The sequence below is a fragment of the Microtus ochrogaster genome, chromosome 15 (genome assembly GCF_000317375.1).
Source record: "Microtus ochrogaster isolate Prairie Vole_2 chromosome 15, MicOch1.0, whole genome shotgun sequence".
Classification (NCBI taxonomy): Eukaryota; Metazoa; Chordata; class Mammalia; order Rodentia; family Cricetidae; genus Microtus; species Microtus ochrogaster.
Window position 1 is genome coordinate 36,431,680 of NC_022017.1, and position 17,728 is coordinate 36,449,407.

The window sequence follows — 17,728 nt, forward strand, 5'->3', positions numbered from 1 at the left end:
ATTTTGATACATCAGTGACTGGTACTCCACCTATTTTGAAACAACAGTCTATATAGTTTCTCCCTTTCCCACATAATATAGTTAGATTTAAGTGAGAAATAAAGAAATATAAACTATTTTATAAAGGTTTTAGCCCACAAATTCAATCTTAATCACACTGTGCACATTTTATATGAACACAAAGGTGTAGTTTAGATTATTTCTTTAACATTTAAAACAACAGTCACCGTTCTTTTTTCTTTTCCAGTTAACATTCTTGAGTTAACAAATGAGCTACTGAAGTTTTTGTTAAACGATACAGAATCAAGGTCTTTTTATGTTAGGAAATGAGCAGAAGTTCTATCTTTTAAAGCTATTCAAACATGACAAATATTTGTCATTCAGTATATAAATTATACTTATTCTGCTTCATTTCATAGAAGTGATAGAATGTTTTTTTATATTCATCAGGAGATGAGACGAATTATAAGCTCAAATTTCAAAATATGGTACAAGTTGTAAAAGAAACAAAACAATTCATCCATAACCTATTGTAATAGTATAAACCATACTGATTAAAAAGCTATTTCCATATAGTTGTTGGGAAGAAAAAGGACAGTCTTTTCATGTGGCCATAGATAATAATGAGACACAACAAACTACTTAAAATTAGATTTAAAATTACACTGCTATCTGGAGAATTCAAAAGCCCCAAATATAAGCAATAAGACTTTGTGTGCCGGATATGCCTATTTAAAATGAATTACTAAGCATAAACAAAAGGGGACAAATGACAAAATAGACACTTGAAGAGGATAATCTACTTCTGCCTGAAGAGAAAGTCCAAAACCAGTTCACCTATTCCTGCCAATTCTAAACCCGAAATAAATGAGAATTTGAATGCAACAGACGCAATAGACACAAAAGAAATTAATTTTAATTATTGCAAATACTTATTATCAATACATTACAAACAGTATCTTAGAGAATTCATGATACAGAATCAAGATATTAAACAGTAGGTAGAAGTATAATATCAAATCATCACGAATCCTATCAGCAAACAAATTCACTTCATAATAATCTACTTCACTGAGAAGCAGGAGGCCAGAGCTCCCTGAAACACAAAGGGGAGTGCTCAAAATACTGGTGAACTTTATGTGTCACTAGTAAATTTAATCTCAGGATTTTTTTCAAATATTTCAAAAATCCCTGGCATTGCACAAGCATTTCTTACTTCCAGCAATGCCTACAGTGATTAGAGTATACTACACACTATTCTTTATTATCTTACCCTGTGCTATTATTTTACAGTTGCTATTTTCAAATCTACTAAAACTCAATTTGCTTGCAACTTGTTTTAAAGTTATGAATTCTGGCTTTCAGTATAAAACTATCTACCTCAAATGAATATATATATATATATATATATCATATGATAGAACTTTCAAAAGGCACATCACATATTCAATAGCAATAACCAAGGGGAATACACACATATACAGAATCCAACTACAATTTTATTTCTTCCTAGCTGCAAACTTTGAAAACCTCATCACTTTATCATTCTCTATACAACAATTGGGTTAGAATCACCATAGGATTAATAGGAAGGGAAGGAAAGTAAAACAGTGCATCATTACACAGTTAAACTTATCCAGTTGCTGGTTCACTAACCTTCACCTAGATTTTAAAAAGTAGAGTGGAATGAGAGGAGAGTAAATGAGAACAAACTGCCACGATTCTTGCCCATTTTCTCTTGTAAAGGAAAGACACACATTGAACTTGGTAAGTTTAAAATACAGTAAAATTTCAATATGAATCTGCTATTTTACACTAGTTCTCATTTTTTTTCATGGATACAAATAAAATTTCTTGTACATAAGCAAATCCAGGGTTAGCCAACTGAAGACAATCTTAACATCTAATGTCTTTTGCATGGCATATTTGTGACATGAAATCAAAAGTAGAAGCAGAGAAGCTAATTGTGATACATTTAAATTTTCTGAGTTAATAATGGGAAAAGGCCATAAAGGCTTCACATAGGTAAGACCTTATGTGTTATTCTTGTTGCTAAACATCACATTTAAAATTACTATGGAAAACTGAAGAAAAAGTCCTTCACAGAAGGCCCGAGGTGTTACTAAGCAACCAGGATGACAATGTGAGGCACAAGGTAAAAGGTTCTTTTATCCTTACTACTGTCTCTCCAAAGCCATGCATCACTGTGGACTCACTTGGTTTTTAGTTTGGTTATTTCTTTGAAAGATGACCTTGCCCCTCCCATTAAGGCATTTAGAAGCAGGCATATGTCAAAGAATATTGGCTGAAACTAAAAACAGGTGATATGGCTAAAGGAGGAAAACCCATGATGCTGGGAAGCTGGCAATTAGTTGTATCCTGGCAGTGGCATTTCCGTCTTCTTTGGTCTTGAATCTTCAACAGTGTAGTTTCAATCTTTATCACAGTAGAGAGAAGCAGCTTTCCACTCTGCCCTGCAAGTAGCACTGAGTTCTGTATTTTAAGCCACAACCGAAGTCTCAAGTTGACAGCAGAAGAATCAATTTAGAGAAGATTCAGGCTTTCTCCAAGGCTAACAATTTCTAAAGAAAAGGATTCATTGGGTGAAGTAATACTAAGATATTTCCTGTACTAAGGGCAAAAACAACCCATATTATAGAAATCCATGCAAGTACTATAAAAAATGGAATAAGCCTGATCCCTGCAGTGCTGAAAGAGTCAAAATCCTCAATGGGCCCTGTCATAGAGCAGCTCACAAGAGCCTTCTGCTCCAGGCATCTGTCAGTAGGTCTCCTCTTCTGAAAACAGACACAACCACACTTAATATTTATTTGTGGCCCTAACAAAGGAGCTGATCTTCTTCAAAGTACTTAAACCAATGCCAAAGAAATTATTCAGTTTTATTAAACCAGAGGCCCTTGAAAATATTTTGTTCTTAAAAATCAGATGTCTGGGGAGGGACTTGGTCCTGCCTCATTGTGATATGACAAGCTTAGTTAACTCTCCATGGGAAGCCTTGCCATATCTGAGGAGTGGATGGGGGCTGGGGAGGAGGTGATGTGAAGCAGAAGGAGGGGAGAATGGGAGAACTATACTTTGTATGTAAAAATGAATAAAAAATTTAAAATAAGAAAACAAAAAAATCAATGTCTGAAACATTAAAATATTTAAGCTTCCCTTTAAATGCTGAATTATAATCATGTTTCATTTAAATACTAGAAACCAATAAGGCTGACAGCCTAGAAATGTCAGGTGCAGCATGTTTGGTCATGGCTATAATACTTCAGTTCCCTCTTCTGTCAGCACTAGCCTGGCTAGGGTTGTATGCATTTTCATTATCCCTACACTACTATATGCTACCTTACAAGAAGGTACTATAGAGACCAACCCAAGAAAAAAGCAGGGAGTAACGAATGAGTAAGGAACTTAATTTACTCAGATATCCAAATTTTTATAACAAATGGTTCCATTCTTAAGCCTTGTCATCTGTAAGACGTTTATATGTAAAAATATTTAAAACCAGAGAAATGAAGCCACCACAAGTTGATAAATGCAGATAACCCATTCTGACAGAAACTATTCCTACCACGGAAGAGATTTCAAGACTACAGACTCTTGTAACATGGGAACTGATGGATCCTCACAACATCCCTGTGAGGTAGGTAAGAAACTCATGGTATTTTCAGCTTGTAACAGACAAAGCTGACAGTGTTGAGAGATGCTTACTTTGAAGAACCAGAAAGTAATCAACTCATTACACTGAGTCAAAAGATCCATTTTCCTTTATTAAAAAGAAACTACTCTAACATGAATCCCTTAGCCTCCCCCACTGCCAAAAGAATCATTGTAGTTTACCAGTAATCTTGTTAAGTCGTGCTCTCTTTGCCTGAAATGAGTTTCCTTGATTATTTTTCCTCTTGTTTGTTAATGTGCTCTCTGGCTGTGGAAAGACGATCTTTGGAACGCTGTCTATGTGAAGTCCTACTTTTAATAGAACACATATATGAGAATTTGTCTGGAATCCAAAATTAAAACATAAAGTTAATAGATAGCAAATTAGTAAAAGTACTTTGTACATTACTGTTTTAAATCTAATGCTTGATTATAACTGGAACAAATAAAAATCTCTCTGGATTGATACAACAAAAACAAAAGTCCCCTTCCTTCTTGAAGGAAAGCTTGAAGAGAATAATTTCTTCTATACAGCACATGGAAACAGCACAATCCCTTAAACACTTAAACCAAAACTTTCAAGTAAGATCCTACTAACAAATATAAAATGATTTATATCAAGAATAGTGAAAGCATCTAATGCCAGTATTTGACAGTATCCTCATAATTATGTATGAGATAATAAAGTTAGTCACCTAATTAAACTAGGAACAAATAATTTAATTCTAAGTTCAAAATTATAGGTAACCAAGAGATTTGGGCTTATTGCTACCTCAGTTTACCTGTGTCACAAGAAAGGAAAATAAGAATGTATTTTGTACCAAATGGTTCACTAGATGTGGGTAGCTCCTCCTTCTTCTCAGTCTCTACTGTGGCTCTGCAAGTTGGAGTTTCTGCCTTCCTTGAAGGCACTGTAAGCCACTTTCCCCCGTCTCTCTCTTTCTCTTTATTGCTGTTAGCACTGGTCCGAGGCTTAGTCACTGTCTTATTTTTTGCTGCAGCTGCAGCAGCTGCTTTGACTAAAGCAATCCAGTCCTCCAAAGGAAAACATAAAACATGAAGTATTAAAAATACAAGTTTAATTTCACTAATAAATAAAATTATGTATTACATCTTGACAGCTACTCACACATACACACATAGCTATATTTATGTGGCAGATTATCATTTTGATTGAGTTTTTAGTTTAATAAATTAATGGTCGACTAAGCTTAAAATCCATGTATAAGATGAAAAATATTTAACAGCATATAGTTCTTGGATATGATTTTATATAATTAAATAAAAAAACTTATAAAGCCATAGAAATATGGAATGCTATATGCTATTTCAGAATTAAAAGTGACATTACTTTTCTTTCCCATAATACAGTGGACAAGAAGAGAATTACATTAAACTCATAAGTATTGAGATATATTACTACTGTTCCTCTTTAAGAAGCACATACAATTCAATTCACAGTTAATTTCTTAGAAATCAAACTATGATTTTACTTTTTAAACATTTAAACTTTAGGATCAGTTTATCATATCTTCATAATACTTGTAAAGAAAATTTGTTAGTTGCTAAATTAATTTGTTTTTTAAATTTATTTACTCTGTGTCTGTCAGGATGAGGGACACACATGCATTGGCATGCATATGGTAAAAATTTGTGAAAGTTCTTCCACTATGTGAGTTGTTGGGTTCAAACTCAACTCAAACTCAGGTCAACAGACTTGTCAGCAAATGCCTTTACTTGCTGAGCCATCTCCCTTGCTTACCTGAATCTTAATGTTTCATTTTTAACTCAAAATTCTTTATTGTGAAAGTATAACATGGTGGTTATACTATACATAGTATAGTGGTACTATATTGAATTTTAGTAGGAAAATTTTTTAAATAAAGACTTGTGATGTCTCTACAAAGTTAATCTTCCACTCATGTCCCTAAAGCATTGGCTAAATGGGCAATAAAGTTCATCCAACATGATTAATTCCTATTATAAGCAACTGAAATAATTTTAAAACAAAAATGAATTTAATTAGTGGATTTTATGAATGAACATAAGCAAATAAAATGATCATTAGAAAGTTTAAACAAAAAATAAAGGTACTAACTAGTGCCCTTGAAAATACACGGTGATAAAGAGGCCATCGTGAACAAGCAACAAATGTATCCTCAGATATCCCTCCCCTCCATCAATGAAATGATCTGCAAATATCATGTGATTTACCTAACAAGGTTTTTTGTTTTGTTTTGTTTTAACTCATTTTTTATTGAATGATACACAAGACAAGCCAGGTGTCAGTATAATACTAAAACACAATGGCTAATAAAATAGAAGGGGTTAGGCAAGAAATTTATAAGGCAATAAAATTAACCATAAGACAGTGTGACAGGGAAGGAACAGGCAAGGAAGATCAGAAGTTAAAAGTTATCTTCAGCTATATGGGAAATTCAAGAACAGCCCAGACTACACGAGACCATCTTTAAAAAAATATACATATAAAGAAGAAAAGATAATGTGACAGGACACAGAGAAATGAAAATACTTGAGACAACAGAAGAGAGTATTCTGACTGAAAAGAAAAACTAATGGGAGACTTGAGGGCTAAGGGCATAGGAGATGGTCTCTAAAGACAAAAAGAATTGGTTGGAAAAGGGATAGCTAAAAAGGGAAACCAAGTCTTCCAAACAAGATTTAAGACACTAAACAAAGGCAAAGAAGTCAGTGTGGGATGTATGTGGAAGGACTTGGGTGAAGAGAAAGTAGCTGGGGACTACTATAGCTAAAAGTTGAGCTTTGAGGCTCACAATAAAATAGTGCAGTGAGTAAGTCCAACAACAATAGGAATTCAGGAATGGCCAAAACAGAGGAGTAAGCACAGCCACACCAGCAGCTCCATGAAGAGTTTACAAACTTATTGAAAGAAGGAAATGTGACTTCAGGTTCTACACTACAGTTGTATTTTTGTTTTTTGCTTTTTTTTGTTATTAGTGGTATTGGTGTTGTTGTTTGTTTGTTGTTTATTTGGTTCTTTTGCAGCTGTCAGAGAAATGTCAGACAAGGTTAGGGTCATTTCCAACTCGAGTTATTCTACTCTTCGGGCTGATGAGGGAGGGGGACTTGATTGGGGGAGGGGGAGGGGTATGGGAGGCGGTGGAGGGGAGGAGGCAGAAATCTTTAATAAATAAATAAATAAATAAATAAATAAATAAATAAATAAATAAAAAGACAGCAGAAGGAAAATCAGTCTGGCTTTCAAATTTTAAAAACTTAAAATGCTTTTCAATATTTTAAGATATTTTTTAATCCTAAATACCATAGTCATGGCAAAAATTACAGCCATGCCATTAAATACCTCCAGTGTACCTCCTTTGAACTTTTACATAAGACAACCTCACTGTCAAAAACAACTGATGATGCTTTTCCATGAATCAGAATCAATGACATACTTGAAACACTCTGTAGTCGGTACAATAGAGGAGTGCATTAACAATGAATGCAGTCTTGAAATCAGGGGGTTTGAGTTAGGAGTCACTCAGCAAGTAATGGGAGAATGAAACCCTAAATTCTGACGTTTTCATTGTAAGGTTAAAAACATCAACTATGTATATATGAAAAAATCTGTTCCAAGGTATTTAAAATCCATTTATAAGACAATCTTCAGTGCATTTCAATGCACACTTTACATCAGCACACTTTCAGAAAAAAATGAAGAAGATGTGAAGCTGTGGTTACAGACTTTAAATTTCAAAAAAAATGCCTTAGAATCTTGCCCTGCAGTTACTGCTGCTAGGTTTGATAATGGTGAAACATCAAGGAGAATAGCAAGTAGTAACATAGGGTTACACTGAGTGTAAGAACTGATCTCTATCATGGTAAATGTCCTAGGATTCTTAGTTTGAACAGTCAATATGTCTAGCACTCCATATTCCCCAGTGGAGAACAATGTCTACAAACATAGCACAAAAAGGCATACAGCTTACACTTCAACAAAAGCATTTCTAAAAGTTCTCTGAAGGGTCAAGTTATCTTCAGAATCCAGCCAGAGGTGGAATACAATCAACCAACTGTCCCAAAGTTAAGAACAATAGCTAGCAATAGGACTTTTATTTAAGCTTAAGACAATCATTCTAGAAGTTCATATATAAAATTGCTACTAAAGCCTTATCTTACATAATTCCTAAAGAGGGTTTAGGGGAGAAGTTTTTATTACATGTTTATTCTTTGTTAAGTTAGTAAAAGATTCTCCACTTTATATATTTATAAAAAGGTTCTCAAAAGTACTCAAATTCTAGAAAAAATGTTAGCCTTGCCTAATTATCCAATTTATGATATTTCCTAGGTGAGGTAAACATCTAGTTTGGGAAAAACTCATAAAATAACTTATAAAATATTTAGTTAATATTTTTAATCTGCATATAAATAAAAATTATAAGGGAAAATTAAAAATTAAATGAAAAGGAAATATGCTGCCAATCAAGTATACTTTAAGTAGTTTTGTATTTGGGCACTGACCTTAAAGTTAATGTATGCCATGATGTGACCAAATATTTCCAAATATGACATCCAATAAGTCTAACATCTATAGTCTGTAATTCAACCACAAACCAAATTGTCTCAATGCTCCATTTTGAAAGTTTCAAGGCAAAATAAGAAGGTCATTTCATGAAATCTGAATAACTACAGAATTACAGTTTTAAAGCAAAAGAAGAAACTGATTTAAAGTTATATGACAAACTATGCTCCCAATATTTTAATTAGTCTTCCTATTTCCGTAACTAAAAAGGACACCACTGGATGCTATAGCTATTTTATGAATACAAATTCACAGGAGGACATAAAGCGATTCACTGGTTGAAGGCACTTTCACTTTAATTGGATATATATATAATCATTTCAGAAGCAATCACACTTTCTATAATACCCAAAAATAATTATTTTAAATGTGGAATTAGACGTTTGCAGACCATAAAATGTTCATGCCTAACTGAAACTAACCATGCAATTGTTAACACACTTCAGGATAACATTTTTGCTACATGGTATGGAACAAAGAGGGAACATATTTTCACATTAGACATTTTCATAGATTACTTTCAAGTTCTTAAATTAATTGTAGGTCCAGGTGCTGAAAATCCCAAATAACAGCAGAACATGAAAGAAAACAGTTTTTGTTTCTAATGGCACCTTTCTCTCCAATGACTGAGGAAGCATATTCAGTAAACGGAACTTGGCATTTAGCTCCATCCCAGATTCTCCTTCAAATGTTCACCATTCATTCCTGCTTTGAACAGTAGCAAAGCATAGAATGCACTGCTTCCAATAGGCTATTTAGAGAGCCCTACCTGAAACAGCCTACAGAGTGTCAGGTAAGCGCCTTTTAAGGAAGGTGAATAACTATGATTTGTAGAAGGAAAGAAGAAGATAAGAAACTCAAGTAAAATTTCATATTAAAAATTAGCTCTCTAAATAATACTCTATACCAAATAAAATAAAACAAAATTTAAAAGCAAAAAGGCACTTACCTCACTTCCCATAGACTGGTTACACGATCCAGCTGGGTCGATAGGACAACACCAGCTTAGTGGATGCTGGGATTTCACCTGGAACAGAAACTAGTGACCTATAACTTTAGCAGGTCTAAAGCCAAAGAAGCAAAATCAATTGTATAATTTATTTTACAGTCTAAGCTTCTCTTTCTTGCTGCTATTTGGGGCTCTCAGCACATAAGCCTACAATTAGTTCATTCATTAAAATATATACATATGTATGTTGATCAAACACAATTCAGAAAGACATCCCTTAAGTAGCCAGGAATACTGAACACTCTTACCTGCCCCTTTGCATCCTCAGGCATGGCTTTAATATGCATTCTTTTTAAACAACGGATTACTCCATCATAAAACTGAACAGTGAATGTTCCTGAAATAAGAGCAGTCAGAATAATTAGAAAGTGTCATGTAACAGTGATATGACGTAAAAAGATGTATTGTGGTTGCACTAACTCAAGCATAGTCTCCTGTAAGTATTCCATTGAGCTACAAAATATATTTTCTCTCTCCATCTTTAAATAATTATCAACTAGCATTTCCCTTAAAATATGCACAAATTGCTGGGTGGTGGTGGCACATGCCTTTAATGCCAGCACTCAGCAGGCAGAAGCAGGGGATTTCTGTGAGTTTTAGCCTGGTCTACAGAGCAAGTTCCAGGACAGGATCCAAAACTACACAGAGAAACCCTGTCTCAAAAAAAACAAAAACAAAAAAAAAAAGCACAAATTAAGTCCTAATAACTTAGCTGCATGTAACTTTGATCTTTACTGAAGAACTTTGAAATTTATTGTGAAAAGACATAAATATCCTTAGACTATCTCATAAAAATAAAACCACTATTTACAAAAACAATATCTCTACATGAATCATTGGCTCTCTTCAAAAGTTAATTTTATAGTAGGTAACAGAGGAAAAGATCTGATATATGATGATCATTTTCTCAGGGAGATTTACAATAGTGTTGAAGTGGCAAAAAAGAATATCCTCACATATGACGTTTAAGATAGAAAATAATTTAGAAAGCATCAAGATGGAAGTTATTTGCAGGTCATCATGACCAACGTGAGAAGCTGAGGACAGCAACTGTGTGATACTCATCTCAGCAGCAGTATAGTCATTTCTACCATGCTGTGCTGCCAGCTGTGCCTTTCCCTTCCTGCATCTATCTGCTTGTAGGTCTTGAAGCAATTCACTTTCTGTGGCAGATCTCATGCCAGCAAATCAATATAAAACAGGGTTATTAGAAAAAGTAGTGTTAGATTTTACACTTACAGAAAAATGGAACAGCACTTTAAGTAGATACCTGGCCTTTACAAAGAAGTACAAATAAGAAATGTGCTCATGATTATCAACAGGTATGAAGTTAACTCCAGAGCTAATGCCACATATATAAAAAAGATCTTTCTTTTCTTTTTTTGTAATCTGAAAATCACAATTTTATTTCACATTTTCATATAATTAATATAATTCTACAAATAATTACAAAGTTCTAAACCTAAGATAGAACTTAAAAAAACTAATGGTCAAGTGAGCAGTAGGGATGTAAAGACAATGGCAAAATTTTAAGAATGTCAAACTGTATACATACCTTGTACTATCATCATTCCTGCAACGGTTTCTTCAATTCCTTCCTCCATAAGGCACTCCTGGGTAGCCCATGTTGTTTGTATAGCTATTGGTGGGCCTGCTACTCCAGCCCTTGTTCATGCTATTTCCTCCATTTGGATGCTACCCTGTATCTCTTACTGCACTTAACTCTAACCACTTTTCAATGACCAACCCTATGCAGAAAACATCTCTGACTACTCTAGTTCATATTTCTTACCCCCTTTCTTCACTTTTTTTCGTCTTAGAAAATGTTATATATGGATACATATATCTTAATAATATCCATTCCCCAACTACTTTCTCCCTCAAAACCCACCCTCATAACTCATAACTTACTTCCAAGTTCATGGTCTCTTTTTTTATAAAATAGCCCAGCGAATCTAATTACTGTGGCTCATGTGAATATGTACAGTTTGCTGGGGGAGAAAGTAATCAATGGTCTAAGCCTACATGTTACAATACTAACCAACTGGACAAGATGTGCTCATTAGTGTAATAGTGACAATATGCACCAGGGTGGGTAGATTCTACAGGCTCAGGACTGATACTGTAAACGTGGTCAAGACTGGCGCCTAGGAAAGTCATAGGCTCAAGGGGGAACATTTTGATGTTATTTTGCTAAAAGGTCATGATTTTAAACTGACTTCTATATATTTATGTTTATAATTATAGATTTATAGTGCTATCTCTTCACTTGTGTAAGCTTTATCACAAATATCTAAATGTCCATATTAGCTAGCTTCCTTTCACTTTTACAGTGAACTAGAGGTTCACCCACGCCTATTTTTCTTTGGAAGAAAGAGGCAAGCTCATCCACTATGTAAGGCACATAGAAATCAAAATTAATACTTCTAATGAAGAGTTAAAAAATAAGTATCAATATTCAGAGAAGAATCCACAGAACTACTGCAGAAATAGCAGTAGTCACAGTACCAGTAGCATCACATTTCTACTAATGCCAACTTAATTTTCTGTTTTAAAACCTGTGGATGAATAGAATAGGATAAACAATGACAGTAGTTTGTTTGAGCATGGTGTGTATGTACACAATTGCACAAACACATGCTTACAAATTATGGAAAGTCCTAAAATGCTCCATATTCATCAAGCTGATCAAAGTTACAGGGCATTAAGTGCTTTTACTTTGTCTGGTTTGTGGTGGATCTTAAGAAAACAGATTCTTTAGTTCTTCTTGCCAACACTGCTACTGACCAGCTACTCTGTGTTAGGCTCTGCACTGGACGCTGAAGAGTGCACAGGTCCAAGACTTAAAACAATACACTATGGAACACAGCTCCACAGAAGTGTGAGCACCCAAAGGAAAGGGGAAAACAATCTGCATACTCAGTGACAGAGCTATCTCACACCTCTTCCTGCACTAGAAATGAAACCAGTCTCAATTGCAGCTCCAAATCACTGCAACAATAAATGGAACTAAGATCTTTGTAAAAGGATACCATGATTATCAGTTGGACTACTGTGATTTATTTTTCATACACAATTCCTTGACACCCTTTTAAATGTTTGCCGATTCTATTTTACCTTCTATTTCTTTCAAGCTCACTTTTAGTTTTAACCCAAAGTTTAAACTTACTCCCTGTCTTTTATCACTTCCAAATAAAATTCAAATCTTTTAGCCAGGTTCTGAAGTCCCTCACATATTGATATTTGCCTCTGTCTAACCATTTCCTCACTCTCCCACCCCAAATAGAATAAACAGCTCTTCTGTAACTAATTTATGTGTCGTTCACAACTTAAAGGAAGTATCCCCTGGGTAGATCAAGTGCCCCTGCAAAGAAGCTACCACTCAGTGTGCAGTGTTTGTTTCTTTGAAAAAACAGTAAGTAGTCCAGTTTATTATCTGTCTGAAACATTTCCCAGGCTTATGGGAAATCTCACTAACACAACCGTTTTTTTCTTTTGATTTATGCTATGAATCATAAGTCATGCAATATATAACAATGGTCCCATAAAGAACACTAGCATGAAACTCACACAGGACAACATGAACAAAAAGAAGATTCTATACAACAATTACATACCTTAACTGAAATTTAAAATAAAGGAATTTTCCTACTACATTTAAGCCTGAGGTCATGTCAAATGCATACCTTCTTTGTTAACTGCTTCAATCTTGGCAGGGTAATAGCGGCAGTCTGTCCAACGAGCCAGAACTTCTTCTCCAGCTTTAAAATCCTAGTCAAACAACTTATAAGATCAATTTCATGCATGATACCCATTTAATTAACAAAAACAGGCTGCTAAATTTGACACAATTCTTTTAAAATGTCATTATATAGATAGAAAAGCTTTAAATGGGAAAACCTTCCTACTTACAAAGAACTCTTCCTCATCTTTTAGCCCTTCTTTTCTTAGCGCAGGCCTTTCAAGGGGTCGCAACCTGTTGCTGTCCCAGTAAATCCACTCATCATAACGATGACTCCAGCGCTCAAAATGGACTAACATCTTCCCTTCTTCATAATCAATTTTTTCAATTCGTGATGGATACCTCAAAAAATAAAAAAGCTTCATATCAAGAGTAATCCTTATATTGTCAAGTATAAAGTATTAAACAAATATTTTAATGGTTACAACTTACCATTAAAATTATGAGAAAAAACAAAGTCAGTATACTCCAAAACTACTAAACCCATACACTATGCATCGCTATTGTCATTTTTCAATAACTGCTCTCAAAAGCTGAGAAAATAAACCCTCAGATACACTCCAAATGCAAAAACATAAAGTGCTGTATGTTTAAAAAGTTAATATTTTAACATTTGTCAAGAAGTAAACACATCCCTACTTTTTTGACTTAATAATCCCAGTTATAAAGTTATATATATGAAATGTATAATTTACAATAAAAAATAGAAACTTGGTAAAAATATAGTTGGAAGAGCTAAAGACATTCCACAGTTACACAAACAATGACCTATCAAACAGAGTATAATATCAATCTTCAAATGTCATGTTTTATAACATACATAGTAAAAAATTAAATGAAGATTGTATTTAGAATTACATATGTATATTACATTTAGAAAATATTTCAACATGTACAGCTGCTTCCTTTTGTGTGAGTGCATGCCAGTGTGAACCCACTAATGTGGAGGCCAGAAGACAATCTCAGCTATCACTCTCCATATGTCATCCACTTTGTTTTTCTCGTCTGGAACTTGACAGGTAAGGTATGCTAGCTGGAGAGTCAGTCCTGGGCATCTGCCTTTATCTGCCTCTCCAGAGCTGAGATTAGAGTATACAATATCAGTTCTAGTTTTTGTTGAGTAGGTTTCAGGGGCAGACTTCATAATTTCAATTGAGCTTCCTCCCCAGACTATACATATACTTCCATTTGGTGTCAGCACACATTTTATTTTTCTACATCCTATTATAAGCATAGATGCCAGGAAGGAAAAAGTCAAGACCGTAAACTTAAAAATATTTGATTGTTTTCCTCACAGGTAGATTATCCTATGATTAATTTCAAAGTAAAAAAAATAATTCACTTAAACTTTGTATAAGGAAAACTACATTATTCCTAACATACTACATTAAAATTTCCACTCAGCTGTTTAAAATGAATAACATTAGAACTCAAATGCCATACATGGAAAATGATTAGGCTGTAATAATTTGTCTCATATTTTTCTATTTTAAAAATAAATTCAAAGCTTTCTAAGCATAAAGCCATTTGTAACTTCGAGGTTACTACCTATTTTATAGGTCAGTCGTGTTGTTTAGTCATTTACACATCTAAATAAGCTGATTTTTCCTAACACGATTTCTTAGTTTTGTAGCATGACACTGAGCCGTTGTGGTTCCTCACACACCATGCTCCTTCACCTTCCATTCATACCTTTCAATTCTATGCTTCCTGCGTACCCTAACCTGACCTTCCTGTCCTTTTTATGCTCATTGTTAAGGACTTGTTCAACATGCGATGCTCACATCTGACTTCTTGGACTCCTTTCTGTTGCCTTTACAGAACTCCATATGTTAAAAGCTCCTTTAGATAGGCTCCAAAACTATGGGCTGGAGAGTGTTTCTACTGCCAGAGGCATTTATATGTGTCTCAAGCTTCCAATGTAAAATACTCCAGGGAAATACTCTATCAAAAAAGTTATGTTACTTGAAGAATTATGGCTGCTATCAGGAAATGGAGATAAAGCACCTGATTTTACTAAACAGGAAATGTTTTTTCTCAAAATATTTATCAAATCTACAAACAATGCATAGCTAAGGATCATGACGCTAGAACACTGCTCTATCCTATGAGCTCTGGATGTAATTAATAATTAAGCCTTGCTCCTTTCCAATAGCCCCCAGCATCTGGCACAGCCATAACACACAAAAGCTACTGGAGCAGTTTTCATCAGGAATAGGAAGCGATGTGAATGGCAGATAGTCTTCATATTTCCTAACAACTATGAGGGCTGTTGGCTGACTCTAACCTTAACTCTTAAGTCTTCAGGGAGAAGTGGATAAGGAAACATTTTGTTACAGAAAAACATCAGGCCCAGCAAACCTCGATTAGCTTTTGGGTAGACATGACTATACAGCCACTTAAAATCAAAAGTACAAAGTTCATCATTTGTAGTGCTACACTTGATTTGTCTTGTTGCTCTAATTTTTAAACTATAAAGGTATTATAGCATACAGGAAAACTCTCAACAAGGATGCCCTATATCTGCAACATTACTAGCCATTGAAGCACCATAAAAAAGAGATCTTTCCGCTAATTGTAAAAACTGGTAAATCTTTCTCAAGGCATAGGAGCTTTTAATTTCACTGATCTCTAGGCTCCTTCAAATTCTAAATGTATGGAACTCTATATATTTAAAACAGTCTTCAAAGTGAGAAGAGTCCACAGTAACAGAGTCAAATATATCTCTACTTCATTACATGATTTAATTCAGTAAAAACACCAGAATCTGAATGAATTTAAATAATGCAAATCTGGATTGTTATTTTTAAACAACTTATGGTTTTCCAAAAATATTTTAAATTTTGTTGGCTGAAAGAATGCCTAAAGCAACAGCTTGAACAAATTACATCTTGGGGGTCCTCTTCAGGGTAAGTTACAGCATGACAGTCTCTATATAAATGCCTAGAGAATGATATGCATACCTACGCTACTGCCAAGATTTAAAACAATGCAAATGCACAGGATTATAATCTATTTTATTTTTCACAAGTTTAATTAGTTAAAGGTGTCAGAAATATTATCAAGAAATCCACCATATACTTAAACATCGAATAAGTCAAAGGTAGTAATGGATGTTTAGTAACAAAGAGCTTGCCTACAAGAACAAGGCCTGAAGTTTTCATGGGCACTATGAAAAGATGGGGGGGGGGAATGAAAGGAGGAAGGAAGGAAGGAAGGAAGGAAGGAAGGAAGGAAGGAAGGAAGGAAGGCAGGCAGGCAGGCAGGCAGGCAGGCAGGCAGGCACTGTTGGTAGATTACTAAATTCTATTAGCATTTCATCAGTGAGCTCAGTTTGGAGAAGCAGATGAGAAATGCTGCCCTGTATATCGTCTTTGTGTACTGAAACTTGGTTCTTTATATATGCTGTATCTTGGTTTCTTTCCATGCTATAGATATAATCTGCTTTAACAGATAAGGACTAAAAAAATATACATGGTACAGTTTTCAGAGCAGAGGCTGATAAAAAGCTTCTGTACCATGTCAGTAGAAGTGGGGTGAAGTCTATATATGAGTGGTTAAAACATACAGAAAAACTTCTAAGTGAATAGACAACCTTATTTCACATGCTTAACTATGAGGACAATGGAAACCTCACTGAAGGTTCTTAGGAAACACTGTCCATATTGAACTTGGTGGGACGTTTGAAGAATTAAGACTCTGAGTACAAATGAGAGCATATAGTTAACTAAATGTTCATTATTAAAAATATGACTCTGAAACTACAGCATATAAGTCATAGAGGAAAACAAGGAGCATCATTTGTCCTCAAGGACTTCACCTTCAGAGATTTAAGGGCACCTGAAGGCAACCATAGTATTCCATTTGGCTAGACTATATGATAGACAGTCCAGGGGATAAATGAGAACAGGAGAGCATTAAACTGGACTTGTTAGCCTGTTTCAAACTTAAGGGGTTTTTGAAATAGCAAGCTAATGAAATGATTCTTTGTTCTAAGGAGCAGAAGGCTTCTATTTAATTTGGCCTTTGGTTATACCTTAGGAAGAAAAAAGCATGCTAAGATCTTTGCAACACAAGTACAATGTACATTCCAACATGGCATTTCACATATAGTTCTAGGCAGCAAAATATTTCCTCTCTGCCAGCAGATGGCCCATACTAATAGTATATGTTTTGATACACACAGTGAAAAAAAAGTTTGTTGAGCAAATTTATTCACAAATGCCTCTCTATCTTAAAGCATGTATTATTTTCACATGCTAGTTAGGCTTTACTATAATTGACTGTGAATTGAACATAAGATTTTTCTTCCTGAATTTGGAAGATGTGGTGTTAATGTTTTTGTTTTTGACACTTTTAAAGGCTGAATCACAGAAAGCTGTTACAGTAAAGAAAAGTGATTAGGCTTAGTCCCAGACATTTATGAATGATTCAGGAAAATATTTAAGTGGGAGATAAAGATTTCAGAATCCATAGTGTCAAGTAAGATGCCACAATGACTAGAGACAAAAGTGAAGAGGAATCTCCATAGTTGCCCCATCTCAAAGATTTAATAGAAAGAGATGAAGAGAATGTCATCTCACCAAAAGGATGACTCCTTGATGCCAAAATCCTATAGAATGTTCTCTGGCCCTTTTTCTACTACTGCTGAAAAATAACAAAGCTTTCACTATTTACCTTCCCTGCAAAAAGTCCACCTCAAAAGGCAGATGATATTAGTACACCAATCTGGTCCAGCAGG

The 17,728-nt window shown here is 34.6% G+C and overlaps 1 protein-coding gene across 6 annotated transcripts in view; it reads right to left on the minus strand.

Annotated features, from left to right (window-relative positions):
• Positions 1–17,728, minus strand: part of Phf20l1 (PHD finger protein 20 like 1) — a 68,187-nt gene that overhangs the window by 37,804 nt on the left and 12,655 nt on the right. Inside the window, exons 3-8 of one of the 6 annotated variants that reach the window (XM_013348921.2) lie at positions 13,158–13,329; positions 12,932–13,016; positions 9,494–9,582; positions 9,186–9,263; positions 4,494–4,707; positions 3,856–3,981 (exon numbers count right to left, since the gene is read on the minus strand). In XM_013348921.2, coding sequence (XP_013204375.1) covers positions 3,856–3,981; positions 4,494–4,707; positions 9,186–9,263; positions 9,494–9,582; positions 12,932–13,016; positions 13,158–13,329 — 764 coding nt within the window. Of the gene's footprint in view, positions 1–3,855; positions 3,985–4,493; positions 4,708–9,185; positions 9,276–9,493; positions 9,583–12,931; positions 13,017–13,157; positions 13,330–17,728 lie in introns of all 6 variants that reach the window. The other 5 variants (XM_013348920.2, XM_013348919.2, XM_013348918.2 and 2 more) reach the window with 5 other exon arrangements.